At 47.3% G+C, this 19,711-nt stretch overlaps 1 protein-coding gene across 2 annotated transcripts in view; it reads right to left on the reverse strand.

Moving 5' to 3' along the window:
• Positions 1–12,800, reverse strand: part of Samd4a (sterile alpha motif domain containing 4A) — a 221,552-nt gene extending 208,752 nt beyond the window's left edge. For both annotated transcript variants that reach the window (XM_090345011.1, XM_090345010.1), the window contains exon 1: positions 12,536–12,800. In XM_090345011.1, the coding sequence (XP_090201137.1) occupies positions 12,536–12,731 (196 nt within the window). In that variant the 5' untranslated portion in view covers positions 12,732–12,800. The remainder of the gene's footprint in view (positions 1–12,535) is intronic.
• Between the last annotated feature and the right edge of the window lie 6,911 nt (positions 12,801–19,711).

Here is a 19,711-nt window from a genome sequence, read left to right on the forward strand (position 1 = left end):
GTGTAAATGTGTGAACCCCGAGGCAGAGCATCAGAGACCCTCTCCAGGCTGTCAGCAACCAGAACCAGGCCTGTCGGTCACTGAAGCCATCCTCTATTTGATTCAAGTGATGGAAGCTGGGCAAGACTCTGCCCCAGGGTTCTTATGATCTGCCCAGAACACGGCAAGACTCTGAGGGAGTGCTCTCTCCCTTACTTTCCCATTGCCCTAGCTAAGAAGAAATGCTATTAACTCTCCATAGTTCATTCTTGGCATTCTTAGGAAACTCATGCTGGTTCCTGTTTCCTTATGTAAATACTGGAAAATCATGTTTCAAGTGAGCTTCAAGGATATTACACATGAGCAGCTAACACAGACAATGCGCACTACCTCCTTCTTTCTCCCTTCTCCCTCTCCTTTCTTTCTGGAGACAGAGTCCTACTATATCGTCCTCAGGCTGGCCATGAACTTGCAAGCCTGCTGGCCTTAGCCTAGGATTACACGCATGTGCTACAATGGCTTCTTCCTTCTTCCTCCTTTACAAATCAAGATGTTACTGAAGCTGCCTCTCTCTTTAACCTCTTCAAAACTGCACAAGCGTTTCAGCCTTCCCATTTTAGTTACGCATTTCCATGTGTTGAAATCGCATGCTGGTGCACATACGGACAGAAATGTATATGGCAAACGTCAATGTGACATATGTATTTATGCAGCACACACAAACACTCAGCTTCCTACTGGCAGAGCAGGGTATGCCACTTCTGAAATTCCAGCCACTGCATTCTACAGGAGACGGCTGAGGATGTGGGAAGCGTTCTTTCCCATTCAGCCTCTGGAATTCTTACTCTTTCCAACCTCAAGTCTTACAATCCATAGCATCAGAAAATATAAAATTAAGTTAAACATATCTTTCCAGAAACCTCATTTTTACATGAGATACTGATTATTAGAATGCCTGGAAAGTCCAACAGGGTCATGTCCCAAAAGCTCAGGGAAAGACTACAACAGAGCCTCGCTCTGCCTCAGTTCAGGAACCAGATAATGAAATACCTTTGAAAGCAGACTATAAAATGCTCAGAACTGTAATGAGTGAGCATGCCACCAAGATGGAAAGCGTGCCTAGCTCTGAGCTTATGTGTGTAAGTAACAGTTGAAAACCTATTTCTTTCCTTCTTTTTTTATTTTTTTGTGCCGGCACTAGAGCTTAAACTCAGGGACAGGGCACTCCTTCCTTAGGGTTTTCACCCAAGGCCAGCACTCTACCACTTGAGTCTTATATCTCCATTTGGGGATTTCTGCTGGTTAACTGAAGAAAAGAATCTCACCGATTTGTCTGCCTGAATCTGCTTGGAACTTCATTCCTCAGAACTCAGTCTCCTAAGTAGCTAGGACAACAGGCATGAGCCACTAGCCCCCAGCCTGAAAACGATTCGAAGATAGTGATTCCATCGTATGAAACACACTTGCATCCCCAGGATGCAAAATCCATACGGATCTTCCAAATTACAGAGCGCTGGATGCTTACCACTATTATGACTGACTACAGGGCGTCACCAGGAGTCCTTGGTCCTGCCACACTCCATCTTCCACCCTCCAAAGATGACTGCCAGTAAAACAAAGGGTTCTCTTCACCCTTCCTGTGAACTATCAGAACACGGGACAGAGCAACTGAAAATGATCTTTCTCATAGCACTAAGTTCAGGTTGGCAAAAGACAAGCACAGCCTCATCTTAACACTGAGCCATCTAGGCCAGTGGAAAACCTGGCCCCGAAGGAGGGTTCTCCACAGGTGAGCCACCCTGGATAGAGTCCCAGATGGTAGAAAGAGCTTCACTGAAAAGATTCCAAGTTTAACCCCATGACTTGGTCCAGCAGTGCCTTCTCTCAGAGCTTGGGAAAGTCACTGTGCTCAGTCATAGATCCTTAAGTTACTCTGCTTGTAGAGTTAGAGCTGGGCGTCTACTTCCCCTAAACGTACACATACATTCTCACTGGCAAACGAAAACTTCCTGATAAAAACCCATAAAGCCGGAGAGTAACTGCATCCAATCTCCTCTAATGTGACCTCCAACCCCTGTTCTTTCTACTCAGGAGCTTATTACAACTGCAGGTCAAGCTCCCCCACAGGCTCCCTTCATCACAGTTCTAAGTAACAAGTGATTTGTTTGCCCGTTAAAATTTGAGAAGAAGCAGTTTAAGATGCTTTAAAAAAAAATAAGTGCTGGGCCGGGAGTTTGGCCTAGTGGTCGAGTGCTTGCCTAGCATGCACAAAGACCCAGGTTCGATTCCTTGGTACCATATACTTAGAAAAAGCCAGAAGTGGTGCTGAGGTTCAAGTGATAGAGTTCTAGCCTTGAGAAAAATCCAAGGACAGTCCTCAGGCCCTGAGCTTAAGCTCAGGACTGGCAAAAATAAATAAATAAATAAATAAATAAAAAATAAATTGCTGATCAGCGTGGTGGATGTTATTACTTAACACTCATTCTAATCAAAGTATCCTACAAAAAAAGATCCTCTGAGGAGTAACCAAGGAATTATCAATAAATCAATCTCAGAATTTTCTGGAGACAGATGAAAAAATATCAGGTAATCAGACTTTTCTTTTCCTACCCTTAAATATTATAAATCGTGTGTGGATTGTCCCAGGAATTACTCCTGACAGACAACAACTCCATGCTTCCTTCTATCTAACATACTCATCTTCAAAGGCCCCAAAGCCTGCCCTTTACACAGCACACACATAGGGTCCACCTACTATGCATGGTTCTCCAGGTGAAACTGATTAGATGTACCAAAAAGGCAAGAATCTCTTTTCAAATACCACACTGCAATTGACATCTCCAACTCTGATTCCTTCACTGCCCAGACCACCTATGCTCTCCTCTCTATTCAACTCCAGTGTGATTCTCTTGTCAGAATAACGTTTAACCATAGCTAATGGTCTAGCCATCACATGAATTGTTACGTCAACTTCACCCTCTGGCAGGACACTCTTCTCTGCATAGCACATTAAAGTTCAAGCTCCTGTGCCCCATAAAATAAATGATAAAGCTATTAACATACAAAACAGGAACAAAATCCAGGAACCAGCCTCTGAGTTCCAAGGAGTACTGTGCACTTTATATCAGAAGCCAGGTCCAGGGAGTTCCAAACTGGCCCTGGGGATACCAGCTGCCAATTTTCAGAGAAGGACCCAAGCCTTGACTGTCACACAGAGAGGGTCCTCTCTTGTTCAGAAAGTTCTACTTTCTTTAGGCGAGTCTTGCCTCAGGCAACTTCTACAGAAGCAAAAGAAAATAGCTCAGAGGAGACATCTGATTCTGCATCTTCACCTTCATGAATGGGGCGAGCTCAGTCAGGCCTTGGAAGGAATGATTAGGAGGGAAGAAAAGGCAAGCTAAAAAACAATCCAGGCAGTGATTATATTAAAAAAAAAAAAAAGGATTCTTATGAGTTTACCTTCCCTCCTCCATTATTTGTAGCCAATGACATTTTATTGATGGCTGAATTTCTCCCCAGGTTAAGACAAAGCAATGTGTGGCTCCATTCCATGTCCACAATTCTCTTCAGAATTACATCTCTGCAGTTTTCAGTTACTTCCCAGCCCTTCCAACACTAGGTTCGCCCCCACTTGTTTATTGAAGCATAAACAAGGCAATTGACTGCTGTGAAGAGTGTCTGTCTTTTACTTGCTTTGATGGAGCCTGTTGATAGCACACACTCACTGCTGAAGCTCTTGAGCCCTAGCTAAACAACCAAATCCAAGTCACTCTCTACAAAGGGCTAGACTGGGAAAGACCTGCCGCAATTTACAGTCAGTGACTTGCCTGGTCATCCTAGACCAAATGAGAGAAAATGACAGCCACCCTAAGTGAAACCCTCCCCATCCACTCAGCAATGTCTCATTTTCACACTCACCAACTGAAGAAAGAGACAGACCATTTGAGAAAACAGGATCTTGACTGAATTTTTTAGGTCCTGGCACAGCAGAAAGTACAACCAACAAACCCAGAATGTTGAAGGTAGTGCCCACCTTCTCAGGGCTCCCAGACACCCCTAATCCCTTCCTGAGATTTCTGACCATGTAGAAAATGAGTATTCATATGCCTTCCTTAGCACTTAGAAGCAAGTTTGAACCGACAGGAGCCAAGTGATCCCAGCCGCAGCAATACAAGAGACTATCTCCAAGTAGCCTTAAGCTGAGGAGCTCAGGGACAGTGTCCAGGGCAGAGTTCAAGCCCCAACAGCCAAACAAGACATGAACTAGCCCAGTCTGACAGATTCTACACCCTATACTCTCTGTGACCTCTGCCCTTCCACAGGTATAAATACATGGTTCCTGGGACCTCACCTTCCTTCTCTTTTTACAACAATCGTCCTTTCTCCCCGTAGGTTGAGGCTGATGGAAATCACATGCTTCATGAGATGAAGCCACTACCTGGGCCAAAATGGAAACTGTCTGAATCAAATTGCATCCTCCTCCCATCTCTGCCTCTGAGAATATGCTTGCATAAGAAAGATTAAGTGTTTCGATGGAATTCTAAGCTGCCATCAGAAAGAACGACATCATCCTAGTTGAAAGGAAATGGAAAGACTTAGAAAAGTAAGCCAGACTCAAAGGAACACAGGCTCAATGGTTTCCCTCATTCGTCATAATCAATAGAAACCTTGGACTCTCCTAGCAGAGATTTACAATAGCTCAAAACCTAGATACATAAGACCATATAGTATGACGCTAAATGAAAGGACCTCCAGGATATAGAAACAAAAGCCATATAATGTGTGATTGTTGTTCTTAATGTACTCTGTTATCTCTCATCTCTTTTGTTGTCCCTTGGTTATCTCATATTGTTACAGTATCTTACCTTATTATCTGATATATTGTACATATGTTTATTTGTTTATCTGAAATAGGATAGGGAAGGAGGGAAAACAAGATGAGGGGAGGGAATGGGGACAAAAACATGAGAAAGGGTAGCAATGTTTGTGAAGTAATGTACCTTCTTTCTGGCGAATATAATGTAACTCTTCTATTAATTACAATAAAATATATTAAAAAAATAAGTAAAAAAAAAAAGATTAAGTGTTTAAGCCAAAGTATGCAGATGCACACAGACACACACAGACCATACATGATATACTACATATCCCATGCACACAGAGTATCTACACCTTACACACACATACACACACTACCCATCCATTCTACTCACCCCCTTCAACTCCTTCACTGTTGGCACACGCATGCCTACCAATCCATTTGAGCTCTTATCAGCTCTGCACAATGAGGTCTGAATTCCTTTGCTGTCCAGTCTTGCATACGCACACCAATTCTGTTTCTAATTTCCGCCTCTTAGAACTCAGCACTGGATACTCTCCGAGTCACTGGGAGCTCACCATTTCCTGAGCATCATCAGTCCCTGTACTCACAGCAATGTCTGCATAAACGTCCTTTCTGCTTAGGAAATGTCTTCTTCACATGTTGAACTAAACTCCGTTCCTCCTCAAAACTCAGCTCGAGCACATCTCCTGTTCAGTGAGGTCTTCCTTCAACACGTCCCGAGCAATTAGCGGCTGGCTTCACAATGTTCCCAGCATTCCTCCTTCTATGTATTTTATTCCCAGATGTGTACTTCAGCATGTTTCATACTGTAGTGGTTATTTATTGAACACCAAGAGTATCTATCATGTACCAGGCCCTGGAATACAATAAGTTACCCATTGTACAATGGAAATCCAATAATGTATTCCCACTGCCTAACACTGAGCCACAACCTGAAAAGGTTTGTTGAATGAATAAATTAATATAACAACTACAAATAAGATCTTATGCACATACATGCTGAGGAAAACTTCCTCTATTTACTGAATTTAGAATCTAAAGAAACCAGTGAGGGTAGACTACAAAAATATCTGTATTATAGAAATCTAAAGCCACAGGAGTAGGGGTAGGGAAATGGGGACCAAGACATGAGAAAGGGTATCAATGTTTGTGAAGTAATGCACCTTATATCTGGTGAATATAATGTAACCCTTCTATTAATTAAAATAAAAATATATGAAAAAAAGTAATCTAAAGCTATATTAAAACAACAACAGAGAAGCTCCAGGCACTGGTGACTCAAGCCCTTTGTGTTATAAGTACCCTGCACTAACCAAATGCACCACTGGAGCTCCAGTGATTCAAGCCCTATAATCCAGGCTACTCAGGAGGCTGAGATCTGAGAATTGTAGCTCAAAGCCAGTCAGGAAAGTCTATGAGACTACTTATTTCCAACTGACCACTGAAAAGCTGAAGTGGAGCAGTGGCTCAAGCAGAAATGTGCCAGACTTGAACATAAAAGTTCCATGTTCCCAGGCTCTGAATTCAAGATCTAATACCAAGGCACATGCATTTGCACGCATGCACGCACACGCACATGCGCACACACACACAAATTATAGAACCAACATCAGCACTGAGTAATGAGTGGGAAAATGTGCCCTTTCAATGACATATCATTTCTGACGCTGTTTCAGATAACCCTTCCATTCATATCTTGAATTGTACCAACATACATAACCCTTTCTATATTACAGGTTGAAAGCCTTTATGACTTAATTTGTCAATCTCCATCTATTACATTGTTTGCACCGAAATAAAAAAATACATTTCAAGCCCAAATGACAAATATAAATAAAAAGCCACACAATCTCTTTCTCTTTGGTAAACTGCAGTAAAGTCAGAGAATTCCATTTTTGCTATGTGCAAATATCAAAGAACCTACAAGTTCCTGAGACAGCCATCTACAAATTGAGACCAGCCTGCAGTTGCACTGTGAACCTTGGCTGCCCGCTGCAGGGCCATTCCCTAAGGTTGTAAGGCTTCTGGAAAAGAGTTGACTGTGGCTACTGTGCACTATCACTAGACTGAGAAAGAAAAACACTCACACAAATTAATCCATGACTGTATTATAATCACCTTTCTATCACTAAACATCTGAGCGAACCAATTGATAAAGAGGGAAAGTTTACTCCGGCCTATGGTTTTTGGCAGTTTCAATCTATGACAAGTTGGCTTGGTTGCTTTGGGGCAAGCAGCACATCACAACAGAACAAAGCCTGTTCCTTCAAGACCCAGGAGCTGAAGAAAAGAAAAGGGGAGGTGTCCCACTATCTCCTCTAAGAGTAAACCTTCAATGACTTGAATATCTTTGTACGGGCTCCACCTCTAAAAAGGTTCTTACCACCAAGCAATAATAACAAACTAGGGACTTTCAGCACATGGGCCTTCATAACACATACCAGACCCAAACGACAATAGGCACTGAGTCAACCACTTGCTTTGGAACTATGATGATCCAAAGAATAAACCAATGAGTCACTAGATTTTGAGTCAAATCAAGAGAATGAAAAGCTTGCATCAAAACACACACTTCACAATAGCCAAGTGATGGAAACAACCCAGATGCCCCACTACAGATGAATGGATACAAAAAAAATGTGATATGTATATGCAGTAGAATTCTACATACCCACCAGACAAGATAAAATAATGGCATTTGCTGAGCAGTGGACAGAAGTTGAGCGAATCATGTTGAGTGAGATAAGCCAAGACCACAGGAACAAAAGGCACATGGTCTCCTTAATATGTGGATATTAGATCCAAACAGTACAAGAGCAATAATTCAATACTCGAGCACTCAAGGTCATTGGCATGAACTTAGAGATATAACTACATAAACATATAAGTCCATGACGATGGGGTATATATTCTATAGACATACTGATATATAGATCAATATGTATCTATGACATACAAAGACTCAGGCTTAATTTTAATTTTGTTCTTAAATTTATGTGCTAGTGATTGCATATAGAGATTCCATTCTTGAATACTTGTTTGTTAAACTTCACATTTGAAATATGATGTAAAAAAATCAGTGCTAAAAGAATCTTTTTTGCCAGTCCTGGGCTTGAGCTCAGGGCCTGAGCACTGTCCTTGGACTTTCTCAAGGCTAGAGCTCTACCACTTGAGCCTCAGCACCATTTCCGGCTTTTTTTCTATGTATGTGGTACCAAGGAATCGAACCCAGGTCCTCGAGCATGCTAGGCAAGCACTTTAACCACTAGGCCAAACTCCCAGCCCTAAAAGAATCTTTTAATTAAGCACACACACACACACTGAAGGACCAGAAGTGGTGGTACATGCCTGAAATCCCAACTACTTGGGAAAGGCAAGGAAAACTAGTTTCCAAGGCTATCCTAGGCAAAAATACAAACCCTAGCTCAAAAAGCACTAAGAGCAGTCTAGCAGGGTGGCTTATACCTGTGATTCTAGCTCCACACAAGGCAGAGAAAAATCAGAGAGCAAAGCCAGCAAGGTAAAAAAATTATAGGGACTAGGCCAGGAGTTTGGCCTAGTAGTAGACTGCTTGCCTAGCATGCACGAAGTACCTGGGTTCGAATCCTCCATACCATATACATTTTAAAATGCTGGCTCAAGTGGTAGAGCTCTAGCCTTGAGAAAGTCCAAGGACAGTGCTCAGGCCCTTAGTTCAAGCCCCAAGACAGGCAAAAAAAAAAAATTTATGGGGACTCTGCTTGAACACATAAACAAAATATGTGCCTATGATCCTAGCTGCATGGAAGCCAGCCCCAGATTAAAAATGTGAGAGCCTTCCTGAAAAATAACTAGAGCTGTAGATGTGGCTTATGTTAGCGTGCCTACCTAACAAGCTCTAGGCCCTAAATCCAAACCCCAGTACTGAAGAGGAGGTGGGAAAAAAAGAAAAGGAAAAAAGTCTAAAATCAGGGCTAATAGAAGTAGAGCATCTGCTAAGCAAGTATGAGGCCCTAAGGTCAAACCTCAGTACCAAAAGAAGTAATTGTTTTTCGTTTCTGTTTGTGTTCTGTGTGTGTGTGTATGGGTTTTGCTTGAACTCTGGGCCTGGATGCTGTCCCTGAGCTCTTTTGCTCAAGGCTAGCACTCTGCCAGGTAAGCACTACTTCTGGCTTTATTGAGTAGTTTATTGGAAATAAGAATCTCCTGGTCTTTCCACTTCAAACCATGATTCTCAGATCTCAGCCTCCTGAATAGCTAGGATTATAGGCATGAGCCACCAGTGCCCAGCTGAAATATTATTTTTAATGGTTAAAGTCAGTTCATGTTATTACTAATGTCTTTTCTTTACTATGCAAAAATCAATATATAAATTTGGTTCCCATCTACCCAATTTTAAAGTTAAAATATAAGTAAAAGAAAAATACACATGCTTTCATTGCTTATTACAAAATGAAGTAGAAGATACAGGATGATTGGGTTACAGGAAATCTCAGCCATTCAATGAATGAGTCATACAGCACAGCCTAGTTTTCTGAATTGGTAAGACACACCAAAACAGATTCAGAGGTTAATTAACTTGGGTGTAAATATTTCCTAAGTAGACTGAACTTTTTCCTGTCTTCTTAGAGAGTCTCTCTTTTTTTTTTTTAATGTATCCTTTTGGTAGTTTGCTGCTATTACCAGTAAGCAGCAATCATAAGTCTTTTGTCTTACAAAGGGAGTCAGAAGGATCAAGTAAGGGTTCCAACCTTAAGAGCCCCAAGCCTTCAGGCCTTTTGTTCCACTTCCTGGTTCTTTTTGCTTCTCCAGATGCTCTTCTAGCTGTTAGGTAACTGGGAGTCACTTTCACTGCAGGTTAGAGCAATCCTCATCCCATTCTTTTTCTGTGTGTTAAAACTCGAGCTGGACACTCTCCTTTAGCTCTTTGTTCAAGGGAGGTGTTGTACCACTTGAATCAAATCTCCACCTTCTAGCTTTTTGCTGGTTCTTTGGAGACAAGATTATGCCCAGACTGGCTTCAAACTATAATCTTCAGATCTCAGCTTCCTGAGGAGTTAGGTTTATAGGTGGAAAAATAAAGTCACTAGCACCCAGCTCATTCTATTCTTAATGTTACTCCTAATACATCTATGGATCATTGTCAAAATAGGGCAGAAAAAGTTAGAATTGCATCTAGAAAAATAATACGTTCTGAGACAGGTTCTAAAAAATTCACTGGTCACTTATGCCATCTGTTCTGGTTTCTAAGTGGACATTTCTGCTAAGTTCCAGACAGGGAGAAAGACACAGAGGGACTCAATGATAGATCTGGATGCTGTCTGTAATTCTATCCTCCAAAAGTAAACCAGACAATCATGTGCACTCCCTAGTAAATTTCTGTCCAGTCCTCACAACAAAACAAATGTGTAAAATGTTGCCTTTGAAAGATCAATCCAGGGGTGAGAATGTGGCTTAGTGGCAGAGTGCTTGATTAGCATTCATGAAGCCTTGGGTTTGATTCCTCACTACCACATAAGCAGAAAAATCTGGAAGTGGCGCTGTGGCTCAAGTGGTAAGAGTGCTAGCCTTGAGCAAAAACAAGTTCAAGGACAGTGCTCAGGCCTGACTTCAAGCCCCAGGACTGGAAGAAAAAAAAAGGGGGGGGAAGGGGGAGGAAGGGAGAAGATCAATCCAGAAACTGGTCCCTATCTTACATAATGGCATTGTATATTTTACACATCTACATCGTCTAATGATACAAATATGTATATTCCTTACACAAATATATATATGATTTTTTTTAATTGAGTCAAGAACTAGTGGCTCACATCTGTAATTCTAGTTACTCAGAAGACTAAGATCAGGAGAATCATGGTTCCAAGTCAGCCAGTCAGAAAATTCCTGGAGACAGTACTCAAGTTTAGAGCACTAACCAAGCAAGCCGAACGGGCTGGAAACCCTGATTTCAATTATTGGTACTTTTTTTTTAAGTTTGAGAGGGAAAAAAAAATAGCAAGTGATTTTTTAACTCACAGAAGTTGAATTATTTGTTAAAGTATTAGATTGTTTCAACTAATACTTATTTTTAGTAAAATACAACATTTCTTTCCTAACCTGACAGCAGCTATATTAGGAAAAATCGCTCATCATTACTCAAAGGTAAAAAGGTTTACGTGTCAATATTTGACGAATGTACAGACTTATCACTACTTTAAACAGTCCCTACAAGTTGAAGCCAAAGCAGTCGACACAAATGACTATACTTAAATTCTGCCCCCAAAAGAAAAGTTTATTTAACCTTGTTTGTCAAACCTGAGAAAGCAAAACCACCTGGGTGCACTGGGCTCTGGGTTGACATTAAAAAGCAAAGTAAATAGATCATGAATTATCCTGGTCATGCTTCTACTGCCTAGGGAGGAGACTGGCCCTTCAGCTATTTATAAACGTGGTACTCAAGGGAAGGGGGCCTTGGCACTGACTGCCACACTTGTGAGAAGTCCTGGGGCGAGATGGATCTCCCTGCTCCAAGAAGCAGGTTCCTCTGGGTGCCATCAGGAAAAGGCCTGTGAGGATTTCCAGCCTTCACCACCACCTCTCCATGCTATATATGGAAACATCCCAGCTTAGTGATTTCCACCTCGAGAGCATCATGCCAGCCAGGAGGAATGAGGAAGCTGCACGCTTCTCTGTTGCTTCTGGAGAGGCACAACTTGACCACGTCCCAAGGCCCCTGCCCTGGATTGGACTTGATCCTCAAAGGCAGCCCCAGAACCCTCCCCAGTCTTGAAGGCTTGTTGCACTAACAGGGAACAGCTGGAAGAGGGCCCTGCATTCTTTACTCCGCAGAAACACTGGGGGCTCTGTTCACCCTCCTGCAGCAGTGTGAACCAAAGAATTTCCCCCTCCCCCCAAAAAATCACACACCAGTATTAAAAAAAATCCCCACCCCCTCCCTGCCCCCAGCCTCCGATTACTGAGAGGTATAATTTCAGTCTGTCACCATCCAGGCTAGCAAATGGCAAGCTGCTGGACCTTCGCGAGAGAAGACCTCGTTCTACACCAGCCGGGGCGGGGTACCAGGACACCAATTTTGTGCCATTCCCAGGAAAGTTCCTAGGGAAATGCCTTCAGAGCCCAGGAGCGGGCCTGTCCGGCAGGGCGAGCGTCAGGGCCCCGCTGCCAGGGTCATTTTAACAGCCTGCGGCGTCATTTCTACCTTTTCCTCCAAGACAAGCCTCTGGGGTGGAGGGCGCGAGGGAGAATAATAAAACTGCATCTGCAGGCTCTCTTCCTACGGCCTGAGTCGAGTTTGCAGCCATGGGGCAACCCCGGGGCTTCCACATGTGTTGCTGAAATCCAGCAGCCGCGTTGCCCAAAAGGAAGGGGGGGGTAGGAATGTTAAAAGGGGGGGACAGAAAATCCAGACTCTACGTGACCTGACTTACACATTTCCCAGGAAACGGCATGGGAGGGGGAATCAATCATTTGCGCTACGGTGGCCACCACACGGAACAAGGACTAAGGAGTTCACAGGGGACCCCCCCCCCCGAGCGGCCAGCCCAGGGGGAGACCGGGTCGGGTGCGCGGGGTGGGGTGCGGATGGTCCGCTCTCCAGGGGCTGGCGCGGTTCGGGGTGCCGGCGCTGCGGCGGGCGTGGGGGTGGGGGGACGGGATCTGAAGCCGGAGGTGCAGGAGGGGGGAGGCTCCGGGGGAGGGGGAGGGGGGACGCCCCCCGGGCGGCCTGGCACTTACCCGGGCTGTTGGCCTCGCCTTCCAGGACGCGCAGCTCGGTGCAGTCGGCCAGCGAGTGCTCCAGGCAGAGCTGGAGGAAGCGGGCCTGGGTCTGGCTCACGCGCTTCAGCAGCGACAGCAGCGCAACAGTCTGCTCGCACTCGTTCCAGCCCTTAAACCAGCCCGCCAGCACCCCGACCTGGTCGCGAAACATCATGGTTAGGGGGCCGCCCCTCCGTCTGAGTCAAAACCCCCTCGGCGCTCCCGCCCGCCCCAAAGTTTGGCAGAGCCGCAGCCCCGCGGCCGCCGGAGACCGGCGTTCCCGTCCCCAGGTGGCTCCGGGGCGGCGGGGCGCCGGGACGCGGCAGGTACCGCCTCGGCTCCGGCCTCTCCCGTCCGCGGGCAGTTCCGTTCCGGTGGCTGGCGGAGGTCCCTCGGAGACGGTGGCAGACAGAAGCACGGAAACGCTTCTTTACAAGAAAAAAATAGCGATTTTTCCCCTTCAAAAAGAAAACGTGTCGATCGCTTTCAAGGCACACAACTGAAGGAGGCTGCGCCCTCGGCCCCCTCCGCTCCCCTCGCAGCTTCGGGAGGGCGATTTCCGGCGTCCCGGGGTCTCCTCCCCGCTGGGGCGGCTGCTCGGACCTTTCACGCCCGCATTCCCGAGCGCCGATCACCACTGGAAGCAGAGAAAGAGCTGCAGTGAGACCTGGGCCAGCGGAGGAGCGCACGCCGGGGCGGGGGACGGGGCGCGGGGGGACGGGGCGCGGGGGGCGGCGTCCCGCGAAGGTCGATCCCCCCTCCCGGGTTCCAGCCCCCCCTCCCCAGCCGGGAATGGCCACGGAAGCCGCCTTCCCAGGTGCGGGAGGAGACCGCGCGGCTCCTGTTGCTGCGGCTGCGGTCGGCTGCGGGGCTCCCGCACGCCCCACCGGGGTGGCCGCGGGGGCTGTGCCTGCGAACGCCGGCACTAGCAACAGATCTTCCCCGCGCGGAAAACTTGCAATGCGGCTGCGAAGGGGCGCGGGGTGGGGGTGGGGGCTAATGCAAAGCAGAGGCGGAGGCAGCGGCAGTTCCCTCCGCCCTCCTCCCCCGCTCCTCCTCCCTCGCCGCCTCCTCCTCCTCCTCCTGGAGAAGCCACCGAGCGGTTGCAGCTCCATCTACAGCCACAGCCAGCATCTCCACCGTCAGGCGCCCCTCTGGATTTAGGCCGTGAGCAGCCGCGGCGGCAGCAGCCCGAGACAAAAATAAACTCTTCCCCCACCCAAAGCTGCGCGCCCAGCGGGCGGCGGCGCGGCCGGAGCCCCGATCCCCCATCACCACCGCCGCCCCGCCCCGCGCGGCACCGCAGCCCACCCGGGAGGTCTCCCGGCGCCCGCGCGGCCCGGAGCGGCGGAGGTGCGCGTGCGGTGCGCCCGTCTCGGCACCCTGCCCCCCCGCGGGCGGCTCTGCCCTCGCCCCGCGGCTCCCGACGGCACGGCGACGGCGCAGTCCCCACGCCGGGCTTCCCCGAACGGCTTCCTCCCGGGGCCGAGGATTCCTGCCGTCGGCAGACGCCTCCCGCCCCCTCCCCCGCCCTCGCCCCACGTCACCATCGCAAAGAAAGTTAAGCTTTGGGGGCTCCCCTGGTCCGACCCCCGTTCTGGTGGCCTCCAGCGGCGGGGAGAGGAGTTGGACGGCGCCCACTCTCGAGGCGCGACTCACGTCCACGTCCTGTCCCTGGGTTCCTCGAACTTGCTGGGTGGGGAAGGCACCCCGCGTGGGCGCGGGGACCGCAGACTGGGGCTCACCCTGGCGCGGCTCATCCCTGCGGCGCGGGGTCCGGCGCGCGCGGGTCCGGGCCGCGGCGGCGCTCAGCGGGGTTGGGGGCGCCCGGAGTGCGGGCTGCGGGCCATGCCGTCGGGGCGGGCAGCCCTGGGAGAGTACGGCGCGGCGGGATCGGGCGCCGCCGCCGCTGAAGCTGCTGCTGCTGCTGCCGCCTCCGGCGTCGGCTCGCGGAGGACTGAGCCGCCGGAGCCGGAGCTCCCCACATGCTACTGATTAACATACACCATTACATCATGGGCTTGGCAGGGAGCGCCCGGCCCGGGGAGGGGGGAGGAGCCCGGGCGGCGGCGGCGGCGAGCGGCACGCGGGGGGGGGGGGGGGGGAGGATCCCCAGACCCGACGGGCGGGAGCGGGGCGGATTCCTAAGCGGGGACCAGAAACGGAGGAGAAGGCGGAGGAGGAGAGCGAGTGGGAGGAGCCGGGTGGCACAGAGGGGTCGGACTGGGGGGAGCCCGGGAGCGGGTAGAAGTTTGGGGGAAGGGGCGGGTGCGGGCCTCCCCCCGCGGCCGCCTGGTGGGGTGGGGTGGGCGGGGTGGGGCTCTAGAGGGGCTGCGTCCCGGCAGCCTCCGCAGCCCGGGCCGGAGGGGACGCGGACGGCGATGGCGAGGGGGAGGCGGTGCTGCCACCCGCCGCTTGTCCTTGGGAATGAGGTGTCCCCGGGACCCGCGGACGCCCGGAGTCACCTCCGCTTAGGGGCTTGGATGGGTTCCCGTGGGCGCGGACGGGAAAGGCGCTGGAGGGCGGAGGGCAGAGCGCAGGGCTGGGCGTGCCTGGCCCCACCGCCCTTAGGCCCGAGGGGGTCTGGACACGCGCGCACGCGCCCTCCCGGGCCCCCTTCCCCGGCCTGCTGTGTCTGGGGGGCGCGCGCGGGGCGGAGGACACCTGTCTGCGTTAGGAGACGCGGGGTGTGCGGCCGCTGGAGCTCGGCGGGGTCCGGGCGTCCCGGGACCTAGGCGGGACACCGGCCGGTCGCGTCTCCGCTCTAGTAGGCCGGGGCCTTGGAACTGGAACTGAGCAGGGCCCAGAAGGACGGGGCGGCCCGATCCGGGGCCCCACAGCCCTCCAGCCCTGCCCCGAAGACTCCCAGCACATTTCCACGGACCGCTGGGGGGAAATCGGGGAAGTAAAGGCAGCTCAGGCCCAGCCGTTCCTGCCCTGGCTAGCACAGCACTGCACGTCTCCACGGCTCGTCTGAAAGCCTCTCAACCCCCGCGTAGGACCCTGGGCGTGCTTCACCTTCTGGGCTCTTGTTAGAAAGGTGACGTTTCTTTTGGGTTACTGTCACCCCTTCCCTCGCTCCTCCCTCCACGCGGATTGTTTTTTAAATCCTTTCTCACCTCCGATGTAATTTCTTGTCACACATGTCTCAGCATCTGCCTTGTTTGTGTGTATACTGGGGCTTGAACTCGGGGCCTGGGTGCTGTCCCCCAGTGGTTTGCTCAAGGCCAGCCTCTTTCCAGCCCAGCCGCACTCCACTTCTGGGTTTTGATGACTAATTTGAGGCAAGCATCTCATGGACTTTCTTGCCCAGGCTGGCTTTAGATCCTCAGCTCTCAGTCTCCTGAGTAGCAAGACTGCAGGCGTGAGCCACCAGCAACCAGCTCATCTGTTAGGGTTTGAAAGATTTGAGCTGAAAATAGTTAAGTGCTCCCATTACAATAGAATATGTAATTTTTTTAAAGTTCATTACTAGCCAGCCATGGAAGATAGCTGCATGATTTGATGAATGCTGTTCTGTTTAGAAAACAAGAATCCTAGACTTAATGCTTCATGTTTGTTTTGTTTAATTTTCATAGCAGCAGAAAGGCCTGATAGCTTTTTCTCTAATATAACTATTGGTTAGCTAGTCCTTATTAATAGCTTCTATTAGGAAGCAAGGGAGCAGATTAGTGCATGGTCTGTGTACGCCTTGCTTGTGAATGTTAACCAATGATATTCACCATCTAAGGGTTTTGGAAGCTCCCAAGAGTAAATATCCTAAAGTAAAGCAAGAGAAACATGAATACCTTGCTTACTATCACCTGTCACTTAGTAAATGAGTGGTAAAACTGAAAAATAAAACAAAAATATTGCCTGGGGGGAAAACATTCTAGACCTCTACTTATGAAAATAGTGCCATCTACTGGCTGGCAGAGATCCTTACAGCATCGTGCCTTTCCTAGGGGGAAAAGTTTTTAAACCTACTGTAGATGTTTGTATGGCATATACTTAACATATAAATATAAAAATAAAATTTCGGGGCCGGGAGTTTGGCCTAGTGGTTAAAGTGCTTGCCTAGCATGCATGAATACCCCGGTTCGATTCCTCGGTACCACATACATAGAAAAAAGCCAGAAGTGCTGCTGAGGCTCAAGTGGTAGAGCTCTAGCCTGGAGAAAGTCCAAGGACAGTGCTCAGGCCCTGAGCTCAAGCCCAGGACTGGCAAAAAATAAAAAATAAATAAAAATAAAATTTCATGTGGGAGGAGGGTAATGGGTACCAAGACATGTGAAAGGGTATCAATGTATGTGAATTAATGCACCTTCTATCTGGCAAATATCATGTAACCCTTTTATTAATTACAATAAAAAATATAAAAAATAAATAAATAAAAATAAAATTTCACATAGCCACTACCCATTTAAATCTATAAACATGTATAATTAGTAAGATATAAATACAATTTCATAGTTATTTTATATGTAGAATATAAAAGAACTAACATTGTAAAAAAGAAATGACTACATGACTTATGTAACTGTAACCCCTGTGTACATCACCTTTTTTTCATAACAGTAAAGTTTAAAAAGAATACATTACTTTATACATAATAATATAATGTACCGGGGCTGGGAGTTTGGCCTAGTGGTAGAGTGCTTGCCTAGCATGCACGAAGACCCGGGTTCGATTCCTTTGTACCACATACATAGAAAAAAGCCAGAAGTGGTGCTAAGGCTCAAGTGGTAGAGCTCTAGCCTTGAGAAAGTCCAAGGACAGTGCTCAGGCCCTGAGCTCAAGCCCAGGACTGGCAAAAAAAAAAATAATAATAATATAATGTACCATTTATCATATAGTACATATATGTTAAGAAACAGTATGAAGGCCTGGAACTTAGCCTAGTGGTAGAGTGCTTACCTAGCATGCACAAAGACCCAGGTTCGATTCCATGGAACCACATACATAGAAAAAAAGCTGGAAGTGGTGCTGTGGCTCAAGTGGTAGGGCTCTAACCTTGAGAAAGCCCAAGAACTCAGGCCCTGAGTTCATGCCCCAGAACTGGCAAGAGAGAGTTGGGGGGGGGGAGAAAATGAGATAACATCAAAATAACTATGGTGATTTTCCTTCTATGGTAGGATTACTAAGGATTGTCTTATTTCTCTATATATTCTAATATCTCACTGTTCATTTTAAAATTAAAATTAAATTCTGTGTAAACTCAGGGTTACAGATTCAAGTTTAGAAAGTATCAAAAAAAAATCCACAGGCTCCGGATATAGTTGAAGGATAGAACTCTTTCATCCCAGCCAGGCACAGTGGCTCACACCTGTAATTCTAGCTACATAGGAGGCTGAGATCTGAGAATCGAGGTTCAAAGCCAACCTGGGCACTCTTATCTCCAATTAATCTCTAGAAAATGAGAAATGGGGCTGTGGCTCCAGTGGTAGGGTAGTATCCTTGAGCTGAAGAGCTTAGGGACAGCGTCCAGGCCAAGTTCAAGCCCTATGACCCACCAAAAAAAAGAACTCTTTCACCCCTGTGAGCCATCCCCAACTCCGAAGGGCGTTGAGGGGGTCATATATATGTAAAACTTAGGTCTCAGCCCCAACTACTGTTTGTGAGCCTGATTTGTATTTACTCTGTCTTAGTCTAGCCTCTGGACACAGTCTCTCTGTCTCAGCTTTGTGTTCCCACTGGCTAGCTCAGCATTCAACAAGAAGTGTTCATGGGGTATAAGATACTATACTAGGCAAATTCAGCAAATAGACACCAAAGTAGAAAATTCATAGACTCTTCAACCCTGAATATGCAAATCACCCACATGCACGAGCACACACATACCCTATTCGAAGTGAGTCCAGGGGAAGCCCACTTACAGAGTTGACAAGAGACCCAAAGAGGCAGTGGTTCTGCTAGGAAATGGAGAAAGACATTGTTGAATCTGTTGTCTTTTTAAGCTGGCATTTTTGGATGAATAGTTTCAAGAGATGGGTGATATTTTAAGCTTGATGACGTTTACTTACATTGAAATAATTCAGCAAAATACACACCCAGACAGCCATAGCTCATACCTGTAACCCTAGCTACTCAGGAAGCTGTGATCTGATGATCATATTCAAAACCAGTGTGGACAGACCAATCCAGCAAACTCTTTTATCTCCAGTTAACTAGCAAAAGGTTCAAGTGAAAAACAGCTGAGAGAGAGAGAGAGAGAGAGAGAGAGAGAGAGAGAGAGAGAGAGAGAGAGAGAGAGAGAGAGAGAGAGATCGAGTTCCTACCACAGTTCCAGGACCACAACAAACAATAAATATATACATATACATACATACATACCTTCATACATACATCATGCATACATACATGAAGTAAATGTGTCAAATGTTGACACACTTAATATAATGGGTATTGTATATTTGCAATTTTTCATAAGAAGTTTTAAAATTAAGTAGAAAAGTTTTAAAAGACAGAGGTTGAGTTCAGAAACATTCATAAAGGCAAAGTATTTATGAATCCTTAGAAAAAGCTGTTAGTGCTTTGGCACTAAGAACTGAGTTTGGAAGATATCAGTGCTTCTCACAGTGGGGTTCATGAAACCTGAACGTTAGAATCTCCTGGGGCCTTATTAAAATTCCAAATCCCTGAGTTCCTCCATAGGAGTAAATCAGAATCTTGAAAGGCCCCAGGTGAGCCTCAATTACAATGTTGAGCAAACTTCTCCATTATGAGATGCACCTGGAACCTTTATTAACCACACACATTGCCAGACCCACTTGCCTGTTAAGACTTGATTTACTGTGGATGGGGCCTGAGAATCTGCATAGAATCTACATAGCTAATGCTGTAGATTATTTTTAAAATTGTTCAAGTTTAGACACTGAGAAAATTCTGAGGTGATTCAATGCAATTTCTTAAATACATTCAATAAGAATTATCTGGGGGTCAGGAATATGGCCTAGAGTGCTTGCCTAGCATGCACAAAGCCCTGCGTTTGTATTCCTTGGTATCACATACACAGAAAAAGCTGGAAGTGGTGCTGCAGCTCAAGTGAGTGCTAGCCTTGAGAAAGCTTAAGGACAGTGCCCAGGCCCTGAGTTCAAGCTCCAGAACTGGCAAAAGAAAAAAAAAACATCACCTGGTCTGCTGGATGTGATGATACATGCCTATAATCTCAGCCCT

This window comes from Megascapheus bottae, chromosome 14 (assembly GCF_031878675.1).
Source record: "Megascapheus bottae isolate mThoBot1 chromosome 14, mThoBot2.hap1, whole genome shotgun sequence".
Lineage (NCBI taxonomy): Eukaryota > Metazoa > Chordata > Mammalia > Rodentia > Geomyidae > Megascapheus > Megascapheus bottae.